Source organism: Littorina saxatilis, linkage group LG2 (assembly GCF_037325665.1).
Source record: "Littorina saxatilis isolate snail1 linkage group LG2, US_GU_Lsax_2.0, whole genome shotgun sequence".
Taxonomy (NCBI): Eukaryota; Metazoa; Mollusca; class Gastropoda; order Littorinimorpha; family Littorinidae; genus Littorina; species Littorina saxatilis.
Window position 1 is genome coordinate 25,451,911 of NC_090246.1, and position 15,961 is coordinate 25,467,871.

General features: G+C 41.0%; 1 protein-coding gene across 1 annotated transcript in view; it reads right to left on the reverse strand.

Moving 5' to 3' along the window:
• Positions 1-142: 142 nt before the first annotated feature.
• LOC138952489 (ionotropic receptor 25a-like) overlaps positions 143-15,961 on the reverse strand; it is a 28,255-nt gene continuing 12,436 nt past the window's right edge. Inside the window, exon 10 of the mRNA XM_070324172.1 lies at positions 143-1,482. Coding sequence (XP_070180273.1) covers positions 1,354-1,482 — 129 coding nt within the window. The 3' untranslated portion in view covers positions 143-1,353. The remainder of the gene's footprint in view (positions 1,483-15,961) is intronic.

Below are 15,961 nucleotides of genomic sequence, written 5' to 3' on the forward strand. Positions count from 1 at the left end.
AAATGTTGTATTTTCGCCTTACGCAACTTTTTAAATTTTTTTGTAGGCTGGGGAGGGGGGGGGGTGGTCCGGAAATCCCGGACAGCCACCCCACCCCCCACCCCCCCACCACCCCCCCCCCACCCCCCCACCCTGGATCCGCCCCTGGTCTATCACTGTAGTAGACAACAGTGCATGATTCTGGAATGGCTCATGTTTGCAGCAACTACAACAGCAAGGTTCTACTGAAGGCTTACACATTGTTATGGTTAAAGAGAAAGCGAGAGGATGAGTGATTTCCCTTTCGGGTAGTTTCTTGTCAGGCTTACTTGCAAATGACAGAACTTCCTGGTAGGACATGTCACACACTTAATCTAAAACACACAAACATAAGATTTAAAAGTATTTACATGAACACGAGGAGAAAGAGTATGTTGGCAAGAATCGGCGACATGTAAGCTCGATAAAACAACAAAAATATCCTGTGAAACAAGTCTACTCATACTATACTACATGTAGCTAAGGCCTGGCGTTCACCTATGTAACTTCAGCAGGACAGACGACGCACTGCAGATTATCCCAGCCCGCTACACGTTGCGTGAAAGGAAAACAGGCCAAGTACTCGTCATAATCCCTATCGCAGCATCAATAATATGCAGTGCGTCGTCTGTGCCGCTGAAACTGCGCAGGTATATTCTGCCCTTAAGCACGCGGATTTAATATGTTCGATATTTGGTTGAGCATGTATCCAAACTAGCTGCAGGTCATTTGACAATCTTTCCATAACCCAGACTCCAACAGTCTGGGTTGAATATGAAACAGACTACTGTCACACTGCATTGTCTGAGATGATGTCACCACGTCGCAAGATTTGATGTGAGAATCAAAACTCAAATGTAAATCTGAAAGTGTAAGACATACTGCGAGATGGTGAATGCGATGGTACAAGTAGTGACACCAAACACACAAGTTTGGCAATAAATGAACCACTAGACACCTCTGACGTTACATACTAAATATCAAGACATTAAGTATTTGATAGTTGCGTCAGAAGAAATACAGATTGTGATCTTATAAACATGCTGTCATAATGAACAATGAATAGCTTGACTTGGTCATTCGTAATGCTTGAGAATATTATAAATATACAACACAAAAAAGCGTTACATCTGAGAGCTAACTGCAGCGAGGGTAATATACTTCGCAGTGAAGTGTATCAACATGTGGGTCCGTACGTGAGCGTGAAATCATCTGTCATAATTATGTGACTCACAAGTCTGATATCTCTCCCAGTCTGTTTTACAGATGCAATGTGAGAATCAACGTCTGCCTCCCACAGTAATACAAACGAACTACTCGTTAGCGGCCATGACATCAGAACGCGGACATTTGTATCTCAGCCGTGACGTCATCGACGTTGGTGATGGTGTCATACTTGCTGTCCAGGTCAAACTCTTGCACGAGGTCTGTTCTACTGGTAATGGGTGGTATGACGTCAGACTTCTGAAACAAGAGGGCAGAGTAACACATGGTAATTGACTTGCACGGTAGTATGAGGGGGAAATGCTTACAGCAGAAGGATTATATTGATTCTTTTGTTCCTTTTTACATTTAGTCAAGTTTTGACTAAATGTTTTAACATAGAGGGGGAACCGAGACGAGGGTCGTGGTGTGTATGTGTATGTGTGTCCCGTGTGTATGTGTGTGTGTGTGTGTGTGTGTGTGTGTGTGTGTGTGTGTGTGTGTGTGTGTGTGTGTGTGTGTGTGTAGGTGGTTTTACCGACAAATGGGGACGATTGTCACTGGAGAGCAGTCAAATGGGGACGCTTCCGACAAACGGGGACGTCCCCATTTGTCGGCCCGTGCGACCCCATTTGACTGGATTTGAGCAGATTGAGCGACCCCATTTGACTGCTTCCTAGCATCCCTGTGGACAAACGGACTGGATTTTCACACAGATTCATACACATATTTTAGCTCTGCACTTTTTGGTCTGCTCAACTAAACCATGTGATTTTTATCATGTGACTTCAAATGACTTTACAGTAACTGCTTTCATCAGAATTCAGTTTCTATTCAAATGCAGTCAAACTAAAACATTTATTTGAATTAAAAAAAAAAAGTTATTGCATTTAATATATTTTATAAAGAGTATTTTGAAAGAGTTCTGATTATTTGATCACGGTTTTTTTTGTATTAAAACAAAAACAAACACAGAAACATATACATTCCTGTAAAAAAAAAAAAAATGATTACAATTATTTTGTTATGAGATTTATTTTAGGTTAATTCGAAGTGTTGTGTCTCATTATTACATCTTTTTTGTCGTGTTTATTGCAATTTTTATTTATTTTATTCATGTAACCCTAGGTTTTTTTTTTAAATAAATATTGACTTGACTTGACTTATTGCGAAGAATGAACCGCGTAGGGGGAGCAAAGAAGGGAGGGAGAGAGAGAGGTACGGAGGAAGGGAGGGAGAGAGAAAGGTACGGAGGAAGGGAGGGAGAGAGAGAGGTACGGATGAAAGGAGGGAGAGAGAGAGGTACGGATGAAGGGAGGGAGAGAGAGAGGTACGGAGAAAGAGAGTGAGAGAGATAGAGGAAGCAAAGGAGGAAGGGAGAGAGAGAGGTATGGCGGAAGGGAGACAGAGAGAGGGGGCAAAGAAGGGAGGGAGAGAGAGAGGTACGGAGGAAGGGAGAGAGAGGCAGCAAAGGAGGGAGGGAGAGAGAGAGGTACGGAGGGAGGGAGAGAGAGAGGGAGCAAAGGAGAGGCAGATAGAGAGAGAGGTAAGGAGGGAGGGAGAGAGAGAGAGATGGAGCAAAGAAGGGAGGGAGAGAGAGAGTTACGGAGGGAGGAAGAGAGAGAGGCAGCAAAGGAGGGAGGAAGAGAGAGAGAGGTACGGAGGGAGGGAGAGAGAGAGAGAGGGAGCAAAGGAGGGAGGGAGAGAGATAGGTAAGGAGGGAGGAAGAGAGAGAGGGAGCAAAAGAGGGAGGGAGAGAGAGAGGTACGGAGGAAGGGAGAGAGAGAGGGAGCAAAAGAGGGAGGGAGAGAGAGAGAGAGAGGAACGGAGGAAGGGATAGAGAGAGGGGGAGCAAAAGAGGGAGGGAGAGAGAGAGAGGGGTGCGAAGGAAGGGAGAAAGAGAGAGGGAGCAAAGGAGGGAGGGAGAGAGAGAGGTAAGGAGGGATAGAGAGAGGGAGCAAAGGAGGGAGGGAGAGAGAGAGAAGTCTTTGTCATTTGTTGGTTTGTGCAGTGCAGTTGTTTTGTCAGTTATTCTTCTCTTCATTTGTTCTATCGTCTTTCTTCTTCTTTTTTGTGTGTGTATTTTTGTTTTTTTGTGCCTGAAGAATACCCTTAGGTTGAAACGTCGCTGTTATTCGTTCCGTGTTCGTCATTTTAACGTGAGTACATTGCTTTTTGGTCTCTTTATTGTTCCCTCTCACGTGCAGTCGCCATTGTTTAATACATGTTTTAATGTGTTTTGTATAATCCGGAAGCAGGAGTTTAAAACCTATATATATATAAAGGGAAAAGTCTGGGTTGTGGCACTCGATCACTAGGTGGGGCACTGCCCTTCGCTCCCTGTTACCCGAGTCCCAATCCTCGTGGTAAGGCGTCCGCCCCGTGATCGGGAGGTCGTGGGTTCGAACCCCGGCCGGGTCATACCTAAGACTTTAAAATTGGCAATCTAGTGGCTGCTCTGCCTGGCGTCTGGCATTGTGGGGTTAGTGCTAGGACTGGTTGGTCAGGTGTCCGAATAATGTGACTGGGTGAGACATGAAGCCTGTGCTGCGACTTCTGTCTTGTGTGTGGCTCACGTTATATGTCAAAAGCAGCACTTGATATGGCCCTTCGTGGTCGGCTGGGCGTTAAGCAAACAAACAAACAAACAAACCCGAGTGCCAACAACAATAGGATGAGCATCAGAAGTGAAGATAAAGAGGGAATTTTTTTTCTCTGCGCGCGCGCCAGCAAGCAGGATGTCCCAGAACTGAAGCGGTAATAGTATAATATATTGCTATTTCATATGTTACGTGGATTTCCATTGGTCAATTGGGCAAAACTGAGCTCAGTGCAAAAGTGATATCGACGACATTTCCGTCGATATCAGTTTTGATATCGACGACCTCTTTATTGCTTCCCCACTTCAAAAACAAAAACACCTACATTTAAAAACAAACAAATATATATAAAAATGTAATTATCCCAGAATTTAGTTGAGCAAGTGACCATAAGACTTTTTGAAAGAAAAGACATTTTGAAATACTGAAAAGTACAAGAAAAGAGTGAACAAAAAGAAATAATAATCAGAGGGAGGGATATGGAACAGCCAAACCTGAGACAAATACTTTTGTAATTTCTTTACAGTAAATACAAAATGTCCAGAGAATTAGCAATATATCTAACATTGACTGACTGCGTGACGATATCTTCTGCTATTGGTCTGTTTCGACAGTGATATCAAAATATCGACCTCCGGTCTTGATTTTGATATCACTGTCTCAACAGACCATAGCAGAAGATATCATCACACAGTCCGTCAATATTGGGCACTAATTACAGGCGATGGGTTTATGGGTCACGTGATTATATATATGAAGTCTTCTATCGCGCGCGTATCTCCAGACTCGGACTCAAGGCGCAGGGATCTATTTATGCCGTGTGAGATGGAATTTTTTACACAATACATCATGCATTCACATCGACCAGCAGATCGCAGCCATTTCGGCGCATATCCTACTTTTCACGGCCTATTATTCCAAGTCACACGGGTATTTTGGTGGACATTGTTTTATCTATGCCTATACAATTTTGCCAGGAAAGACCCTTTTGTCAATCGTGGGATCTTTAACGTGCACACCCCAATGTAGTGTACACGAAGGGACCTCGGTGTTTCGTCTCATCCGAAAGACTAGCACTTGAACCCACCACCTAGGTTAGGAAAGGGGGGAGAAAATTGCTAACGCCCTGACCCAGGGTCGAACTCGCAACCTCTCGCTTCCGAGCGCAAGTGCGTTACCACTCGGCCACCCAGTCCACGTGATGCGGGGGCGGAGCCAAACATTGGTTGATACTTACTGTGTTGACATTAGTTCATTGGCCCCGCCCCAACATCATATGACTTACTAATCCATGGGCTATCATTGGTTCATGTTTCTGGCGCTAAACTATCTGACAGGTAAAGAACTATTTTGATGTGACACGTTATTACTTGGTGCAAATACGCGCAGTGTTTAAAACCACTGACTTGGCGGACAGAACTGTGAATTCTCACAATTCGACACTTACTACATCCATAATAACCACACCGTTGATCAATCGCTGAGAAATGGCACAAATGACAGTTGGGGAAAACATTCAGAAGTTGGAATGATCTTACCGAACGGCTGGCAGACTTTTCCAGAAAGAACGATTTGGTGTACGTGGTCAAATACAGTCGTGCTGTTCAACTTGCGAACAAGAATTCAAAACAGCCTTTTCCAGACGAACTGAAGTATGCATACGCAAAACTTGTGTGCAAGTACTCAGGAAAAGGACGACTCACAGGCCGAGGTGCGAAGAGGAGCAATGGGTAAGCGGATTAATATTTAGTTGCTATACTTCTTATGCGTCCTTGTCACAGATAGTAACTCGTATGAATGTTTAATTTTAATATTATTATTATTATTTTTTTTTAGGTTTACAATGTTTCAACATTCATTCCAGTATCGACTGACATTTTAACGAGAGCGGAAAGTCTGTCTGTCTGTCTGTCTGTCTGTCTGTCTGTCTGTCTGTCTGTCTGTCTGTCTGTCTGTCTGTCTGTCTGTCTGTCTGTCTGTCTGTCTCTCTCTCTCTCTCTCTCTCTCTCTCTCTCTCTCTCTCTCTCTCTCTCTCTCTCTCTGCGCGCACTTCTTCTTCTTCTTCTTTGTCGGACAGATTTTTCACACAAATGACCAGGAAACCAGATTACGTAAGCCGTGTCAGCTGTACCCTTTGTAAAAGTCAGCGTAGCTCGAGAACGGCATTGAAGTATTTTCGGTGTTCTTTACCTTGCCCAGGAAGCAGCGCACACTCGAGTCAAGGACGTCGTAAAATGGCCCTCGGTCAAGTTTTCACCGAGAACCATTTTATGATGTCCTTAACAATTATGTGTTAGTCGGCTTAGAATATGCGCGCAGGTTTCAAAGTTTTGATCCATTCGATTATCTCAACAGACATCCTTTGATTGTAAAATTGAATGCGGGCACATGATGGTTGAAAATACTTAACTTGAAAGTTTCCCGCTGTGGTAGATTTTTATGGTGGTTGTCACACAGGCAGCGACGGCTTTACTGGTCGGACCCAGTTGTGCGTTACCTCGCTTTTGCCTTTAATGACTGACTGACTGGCTGACTTTGGGGATTAACGTCCTCTTAGGTAACTAGGATCTATTTGGGAACATTTACTGTGATACTGTAAGAGGAGCAAGAAAAGAAAAGAATTTTTTTTTTAAATAGGGGATGAGGGGGGGGGGGGGGTAGATGGGGGGAGGGATGAGACCATGGAACTAGTTTTTAGAAGTTATGCAATAAAACATTTAAACATTGTAGGCTCAGACCACTTCGCCGTATTTAATCTTAGACACCATACGTTATTAGACGCGAAAGTGCAATACTTAATGATCCGCTCAAAGCACTGTTGAAGCAACAATTTGTCTTTTGGTCGCAGATAAGGACATACTCTATCAAAACATGTGAATATACGTCTCAAGCATGACTAAACGCCCCGAAGGGCTCCGTCTAGTAACTCTATTTTTGATATCGTTTTTTAAATGTCAGCAATTTGCAATGAGGTCACCCATCATAAAATAAGGTTATTAATTATTTCCATATGCCATCTAAGTGAAACGGAGGCATTTTGTATCGCTGATTTTATTTACAAACTGCTCTTGCAGCGGATCATTTGATCGGAACTAAATAAGTAAAGTGAAAATAGGTAAATAAATATATAGATGGATAAATCAGAAAACAAGATTGCAAAACATAAACACGTTCATAAAACATGTTAGTTTTCACTATTGCCGTAAACAAATTCTCTGCAAAAACATTGAAAGTCAAATACTGTTTTCGCCTCTGTTTCTTCTTGTTGTTGATTTTTTACATTAATTTTAGTCAAGTCTTGTAGATTTTATCTTTGAAATATTTGCTTTGTGTTTCGTAACAGAATTAACTATGGTATTGTGTTGCTTAGTAGGGCCTACTTGATGCATGAATTGGCGTCTCGCAGAATTAAACGCCGCTGAGGAAGGCCTGGCAACAGGTCGAAAAGTTGGGCTGCCACTTGAAATTCTTTGTTAGGCTTTTCTTTTCCTTGATTTTGTTGGTTTAAACAAGTTTATTCAATAAATTCCATTGGTACTATTACCGCATACATGAAATAAGGAACATGGAGCACAACAAGCTAGGCTTATAAGCGTACTCTTAAAAGCAAATGAAATTTGGCGGACGATTTTAATATAACAAATTTGAAATAATGTCAAAATCATAATGGTAAATTATGGTAGACAAACATGTAACAATAAAAGGAAAAAAAACAAAAGAAAAAAAAACCCAATGCTAAACTAACAACAGTACTCACACGCGCTCGCACACTCACTCGCACACACACACGCATACAATGACTTCCACATGGTTGAAAATAGAATACTACCTACCTTGATTTTGTTGACATCTCTCTCTCTCTCTCTCTTTCTCTGTGTATGTGTGTGTGTGTGTGTCTCTCTCTCTCTCTCTTTCTCTCTCTCTTTCTCTTTCTCTCTCTCTTTCTCTCTCTCTCCCCCTCTCTCTCTCTCCCCTTTTCTCTCTCTCTCCCCGTCTCTCTCTGTCTGTATCTCTCTCTCTTTTCTCTCTCTCTTTTCTCTCTCCTCTCCCCTATCTCTCTCTCTTTCTATCGCTCTCTCTCTCTCTCTCTCTCTCTCTCTCTCTCTCTCTCTCTCTCTCTCTCTCTCTCTCTCTTTCCCTGCCTCACAAACACAAATACACACGCACTAACACACACAAAGCAGCAGGCTGGGATGCGGCAAATAGGGTAAGGCAGACTGGGATACGGCAAGTTGGGAGAGGCAGGATGGGATGCCGCCAACGCATCTAGCAGTGCAAATTCTACAGGGTGGGGGGGGGGGGGGGAGTGCGTTCTTTTAAATCAAGTTTTGCCCAGTTTTGATTTTGCCGGTTTTGGTAATCCTACATTCCTCCGTGCGACAGCGGACTAAATGCGCATTTAAAACTATTTAGATGTTTTGCTTAAATTTTGACTTGGAGCGAAATAAATTAAAACATCTTGTTCGTTGTGCTTTTGTTTTAAATTAAAGAGTATTCCATTTCTAAATTAAATATCACTTGCCTGTTAGCTCTTTATTGTTGTTGCAATAGTTGTATATACTTGGAAGAAAAAAAGGCATACAACGAGACAGTTATGGTAGCCAAAGAAGCAAATATGAATAAGAGACCTTCCTCCGTTTTTACGTTTTACTGACAGATGACTCAATTCGTCATCAATGACTTGTTATTGGCGCCACAAAGCCAAGAACTCACCCTTTTTTCTCCGGCGAGTATGACTCCAGGGCGTAACTCCACACACTCAGATTTGTTCAAGTGGTCTGTATTCCCAATGCTTAAGTGTGCCAGGTAACGTGTCACTATTTCAAGAAAACAAAACACCACAAAAGCTTCTTGTGTGATTAAAGAATTACTCAAGCGAGCGATAAGTGTGTGATCACATCCGTTCTGTACCCCAGGACAGCTTTAGAGAATGCGTCATACTCATTCAGCTATTTCCTTGTTCATGATCGAAAAGAATGGAAAGCTCCAAAACAAAAACAATCTTTGGAACTTTAAGCAAAGGGTTCTCTGAAGTTTCAACAATCATTTCAAGATATTGCCTTGACCGGGGAAAGATAACATAGATGGGTAAAAGCCGGCAAATATTTCATGAACTGATACACGTAAAATTGACGGGTGTAAGCCAGCAAATATTGTATGGACTATAAAAGCCTAAAAAGGAAGAACAGTGTTCTTGTTACGGCGATGACCTTAAAGGTTATCTCACAGAATGTTGTTTGAAACCCAACAGAAACAAATAAAAACAAAAACAAAAAGGTCAGACATTTAACGTAAGAGTTTAGAATATGATGCTTCGAAAAACTTATTGAATTAGTTATACATGTATACATCTGTTGAAGGCTTCTCGGTACCGTAAATATAAAAGAAGGCGAACATTCAAAGAACTATTGAGGTAGGGGTCCAAATCAAAAGTAACGAAATTGCCTTACTTTTGTTCTTAACCAATATACATTCAACATTTAATATACATGCCAAGCGTTTCAAGGGTGCTGCCAATTGTTTCTTTCAGCATTTGTTGAACATTTATTAACACTGTTTCTACAAGTAGACCCAAATTGATTTAGTCTTAAATTCCAACACAACGGGTTTTTTCTATACTGCATTTTACGTTTGACAAGAAACCTGATTTAGACCACCCAGATACGGTATTTGCAAAATATTTATCTCTTTTATATCATTTTTTCCAAAATTGTTGTTTATGAAATCGAAAATCACATCAAAAAATGTCACTATTCGATGTTCCCTCACTAATCTGGGTGTGAAGGGTTTTCTTGAAGCAGACACCGGGGCTTGCTAAACGATTGCCGCTTAAGCGGAGGGGAGTCAAGCGTGATTAAGTGCCTGGCCTGCCAATTGACACCTACCGGCGAAAACACACAATAGGCCACAAGGAAGTTTTCTTTTGTCGGAGAACAAGGAAGAGGCATGCTGGCTGTCTCTGGATCATAATTATGTAGACTATCTTTGAATATGTCCGAGTTTGTTTATGTTTGAGAAGGAGTACGCACAAGACAGACAGACAAGCAAATAACATATAGACACTAAACAATCTAAGTAGTAAATGGATTTATGCTGATCTGTATGTGAGCAGCACACGTCTTCAGATGTCTATAAAAAGATGTATGAGCAACTGCAGAACTAAAACATGCAGAATATTATGAAGCATCGATTGGAGATAACTATTGCGAGCATGACCAAAATGTGAAATCATGTTTTTGACAGTTTTGAACTGCCAAAATGAAGTGAGGAAATGGAGTTTATCTTTTAAGCATTGCAAGGGGTTCTAGAACAGTCCGAGGGGGTATTGGAAGATAAGTGTTACCATACATGGTGTACCTCAATCAACATTAGACATTCAGTGACTTTAAAACAGCCCTTACAGGCATGATCAGCGCGTTTTCCATGGATGATTGCGTTCATGTCTTTGATGAATTTGTCTCGACATTGCGCGTGTGTAACTTCACAACGAAGGGGTTAATTTGTCCGGTACTTTGAGTTTAAGAAATAATTGTTATGGTCATATTTGTTGTGCAAAAACTTCAGTTCGACCATTTTACACAGTTTTGAATGTTTATTTGTTTATTTATTTATTTATTTATTTATTTATTTATTTATTAAGGAGATTTCTATAGCGCATAACGAAAAACACTATGCGCTTTACAATATCACTAAGTATAAGCACACGCAAACATACTCTGATTAAATAGAACTTAGTTTAGCAAGACATACTAAGAACACTAAACATTTGAGTTCATGCAAAAATTGAGAACTAAATTAAATACTGGACAAGCGATTTAAATAAGCTTAAGGCCTACACCAACTGCAATGGGCTAATTCAAATACAAAAGTTTAGTTAACTATAAAAGGCAGTGCATAAAACTCCATAATCCTAAGAGGGTCAAACAAATAAGAAACATAAGACTAGATAGTGTCTGTAAAAGAAGCCGACATTTACCCTTTTCTCCAACATTTGTTCCAAAACACACCTCCGAATGATTGTCGATGACTCGAAAGCTTTCCTATCTTGTGATTGCCTTGAACCTAGCAACAACTGCTTTGTGTTGAATAACTATCATCATGTATTGAATCCCGTGCTCTTTCTTCGGCGGAGGTGGGAGGGGGGGGGGGGTAGATATTTTGCTGGTAGTATTTTTTTCGACCGAGCTATCTATATTCGTTGGGCAGTTTTCTTTGTCGGACAGATTTTTTACACAAATGACCAGGAAACCAGATTACGTAAGCCGTGTCAGCTGTACCCTTTGTAAAAGTCAACGTAGCTCGAGAACGGCATTGAAGGCATGATCAGCGCGTTTTCCATGGATGATTGCGTTCATGTCTTTGATGAATTTGTCTCGACATTGCGCGTGTGTAACTTCACAACGAAGGGGTTCTTTACCTTGCCCAAGAAGCAGCGCATTTATGAGAATACGTCACACACTCGAGTCAAGGACGTCGTAAAATGGCCCTCGGTCAAGTTTTCACCGAGAACCATTTTATGATGTCCTTAACAATTATGTGTTAGTCGGCTTAGAATATGCGTGCAGGTTTCAAAGTTTTGATCCATTCGATTATCTCAACAGACATTCTTTGATTGTAAAGTTGAATGCGGGCACATGATATTTGAAAATACTTAACTTGAAAGTTTCCCGCTGTGGTAGATTTTTATGGTGGTTGTCACACAGGCAGCGACGGCTTTACTGGTCGGACCCAGTTGTGCGTTACCTCGCTTTTGCCTTTAATGACTGACTGACTGGCTGACTGGCTGACTGGCTGACTTTGGGGATTAACGTCCTCTGAGGTAACTAGGATCTATTTGGGAACATTTACTGTGATATTGTAAGAGGAGCAAGAAAAGAACAGAAAAAAGATTTAAAACAAAATAGGGGATGAAGGGGGGGGGGGGGGGTAGATGGGGGGAGGGAACTAGTTTTTAGAAGTTATGCAGTCAAACATTTCAATCAATCAATGAGTCTTATATCGCGCATATTCCGTGGGTACAGTTCTAGGCGCTCTGCAGTGATGCCGTGTGAGATGAAATTTTATACGGCCAGTAGATTGCAGCCATTTCGGCGCATATTTACCTTTCATTCCAAGTCACACGGGTATAGGTAGACAATTATTAACTGTGCCTAAGCAATTTTGCCAGGAAAGACCCCTTTGTCAATCGTGGGATCTTTAACGTGCACACCCAATGTAGTGTACACATTTAAACATTGTAGGCTCAGACCACTTCGCCGTATTTAATTTTAGACACCGTACGTTATTAGACGCGAAAGTGCAATACTTAATGATCCGCTCAAAGCACTGTTGAAGCAACAATTTGTCTTTTGGTCGCAGATAAGGACATACTCTGTCAAAACATGTGAATATATGTCTCAAGCATGACTAAACGCCCCGAAGGGCTCCGTCTAGTAACTCTATTTTTGATATCGTTTTTTAAATTTCAGCAATTTGCAATGAGGTCACCCATCATAAAATAAGGTTATTAATTATTTCCATACGCCATCTAAGTGAAACGGAGGCATTTTGTATCGCTGATTTTATTTACAAACTGCTCTTGCAGCGGATCATTTGATCGGAACTAAATAAGTAAAGTGAAAATAGGTAAATAAATATATAGATGGATAAATCAGAAAACAAGATTGCAAAACATAAACACGTTCATAAAACATATTAGTTTCCACTATTGCCGTAAACAAGTTCTCTGCAAAAACTTTTTTTTTTTTGGTTTAAACATAAGTTTATTTTAACAAAGGTTACAATCATGACATGTATACAAAGTTCACAGAAACAGCAACAAGCTAGAAGCTTATAGTGGTGTTCCTGCATGACAGTACAACATAAGGCGGTAACGGGTGAAAAATTTGTCTCAATAAACCAAATCTATTAATAACGTAATGAACGTTGCATAATGATTATAAAGAAAGACAGTAAAGGAAGGAAGGAGGGAAAGAAGATGAATAAAAGAAGAGGGATGGGTAGGAGATGTGCAGAAGTTTAAGTTGTTGTCCGGCTTGTAGAGCATTTATTCTGACTTAACCAAAGCGGCCTGAACGTTCAATGAACGAGTGTACGGTGGAAACATTTTTCCTGTTTAAATCTAAAGAATACTGTCTGTCTCCGTTTAAAAGGTGGGGGAGGTGAATTGTGTGATTAGGGAGGGTATGTATAGTTTCTTGACGTGCTTCGCGATAATTTGGACAATCGAATATGAAGTGTTGTACGGATTCGGACGGGAATCCACAGTCACAAGATGCATCTGTAGCAACGTGACGTCTCACTAGATCGTTATTGAGATCACTTATATATAACCTGAGCTTACAGTGAATTATTTGTGACATGCGATCTCCAGAATAAAAATAACACGGCGGACTTAAATCGTTTTTTGACAAAAAGTGCTTAAATTCACTTAGGGAATCACTAAGTTTTATATAGTCTGGTAAAGAATTCCAGAGTTGTGTAGTAGGTGGGAGAAATGAGTTTCTATATAATTCAGTTTTAAACGATGGAACTTTCCTGTGTAGAGGTCTGCGCCGGTGATATGGGTTATTAGTTGATATCAATGGTGGCGATATCGCTAATAAGTAGTTAGGCACCTTGCGGTGAACGATCTTGTGAAATAATATCAATTTATGACGTTTTCGCCTCTCTAGTAATGAAATAAAGCCTGACTCATCGTACAATTTTTGATGGCTTGTACCGCGGACTGCTCCAACAATGGTTTGAATTGCATCTAAGTGAATACTTTCGAGCTCGGTGGCTGCAAAAACATTGAAAGTCAAATACTGTTTTCGCCTCTGTTTCTTCTTGTTGATTTTTTACATTAATTTTAGTCAAGTCTTGTAGATTTTATCTTTGAAATATTTGCTTTGTGTTTTGTAACAGAATTAACTATGGTATTGTGTTGCTTAGTACTTGATGCATGAATTGGCGTCTCGCAGAATTAAACGCCGCTGAGGAAGGCCTGGGAACAGGTCGAAAATTTGGGCTGCCACTTGAAATTCTTTGTTAGGCTTTTCTTTTCCTTGATTTTGTTGACATCTCTCTCTCTCTCTCTCTTTCTCTGTGTATGTGTGTGTGTGTCTCTCTCTCTCTCTCTCTCTTTCTATCTCTCTTTCTCTCTCTCTTTCTCTCTCTCCCCCTTTCTCTCTCTCCCCCTTTCTCTCTCTCCCCCCTCTCTCTCTCTCTTTCTCTCTCTCCCCCCCCTCTCTCTCTAGTTTCTCTCTCTCTCTTTCTCTCTCTCTCTCAGTCACTCTCTCTCTCTCTCTCTCTCTCTCTCTCTCTCTCTTTCCCTGCCCCACAAACACAAATACACACGCACTAACACACACAAAGCAGCAGGCCGGGATGCGGCAAATCGGGTAAGGCAGACTGGGATACGGCAAGTTGGGAGAGGCAGGATGGGATGCCGCCAACGCATCTAGCAGTGCAAATTCTACAGGGGGGGGGGGGGGGGGCGTTCTTTTAAATCAAGTTTTGCCCAGTTTTAATTTTGCCGGTTTTGGTAATCCTACATTCCTCCGTGCGACAGCGGACTAAATGCGCATTTAAAACTATTTAGATGTTTTGCTTAAATTTTGACTTGGAGCGAAATAAATTAAAACATCTTGTTCGTTGTGCTTTTGTTTTAAATTAAAGCGTATTCCATTTCTGAATTGAATATCACTTGCCTGTTAACTCTTTATTGTTGTTGCAATAGATGTATATACTTGGAAGAAAAAAAAGGCATACAACGAGACAGTTATGGTAGCCTGATTTAGACCACCTAGATACGGTATTTGCAAAATATTTATCTCTTTTATATTATTTTTCAAAATTGTTGTTTATGAAATCGAAAAATCACATCGAAAAATGTCACTATTCGATGTTCCCTCACTTAATCCGGGTGTGAAGGGCTTTCTTGAAGCAGACACCGGCGCTTGCTAAACGATTGCCGCTTAAGCGGAGGGGAGTCAAGCGTGATTAAGTGCCTGGCCTGCCAATTGACACCTCCCGGCGAAAACACATAATAGGCCACAGTTTCTCTATTTTTCACATTACGTTTCACTCTTAAAGTATTTAACAAAAGGTGGTCCTTAGTTTTAACATCTTTTTTGAAATAATATATGAATTAAAGATTATGCTTTTAATGGACAAATTTTTCACACACATGACCAGGAAACCGGATTACGTAAGCCGTGTCAGCTGCAACCTTTGTAAAAGTCAACGTAACTCGAGAACGGCATTGAAGTACTTTCGGTGTTCTTTACATTGTCCAAGAAGCAACACACATGAGTATACTTGACACACTCGGGTTGTGCTTGGTTTGGCCATAAACACTATCTGGTCAAGGACGTCGTAAAATGGCCCTCGGTCAAGTTTTCACCGAGAACCATTTTATGATGTCCTTGACTATTATGTGTTAGTCGGCTTAGAATATGCGCGCAGGTTTGAAAGTTTTGAACCATTCGATTATCTCAACAGACATCCTTTGATGTAGTGGAGTAGTGGTAGGTGTCACGAAATGGGATATAAGTCTGTGATAAAGGTGATGTTTATTATTATGAAAATGTTCGTGCCACCCACGCGCTTTTTCACGCTAGAAGCCAACAAAAAAGTTTATTTCATGTTGATTAATCACATTACTTATGAAAGTCTTATGTTTTCTCGTGCGCACGTGTGCGTGTGTGTGTGTGGGAAAATATTAAACAGCTGTGCTTTCATGTTACCATTCAGAGAGTGTTTTGATCATAATTAAGCTTTAAGCCCGCGTGAGAAACAGACGATACTTCTGCACGTATGGTTTGATATCTGCCGGGAACATTTTTTATGACGTGTATAATTTGACTGATTAGGCAAAGGGATTACACGAAACCGACTCAAGCCTTGTTGAATGTCAAAGAATTCAAGCATGCCGAAGTGTCTGTACGAGCCTGAGGAAAAGCACCTTCGGTAACCGTTTCATGTCCAATCCTAAAACGTGTATGGGAATACTTTAAGCATAGCATTCGGGTGGGGTTTTTTCGAATAGAAAATATATAATACATCCATGCGATTTTATGGAATAACTCTGTTAAGTGTTTTTGTTATTGTTGCCAGAACAGCATGATCATATTCTGTAAGATAAAATCGGTTATTGT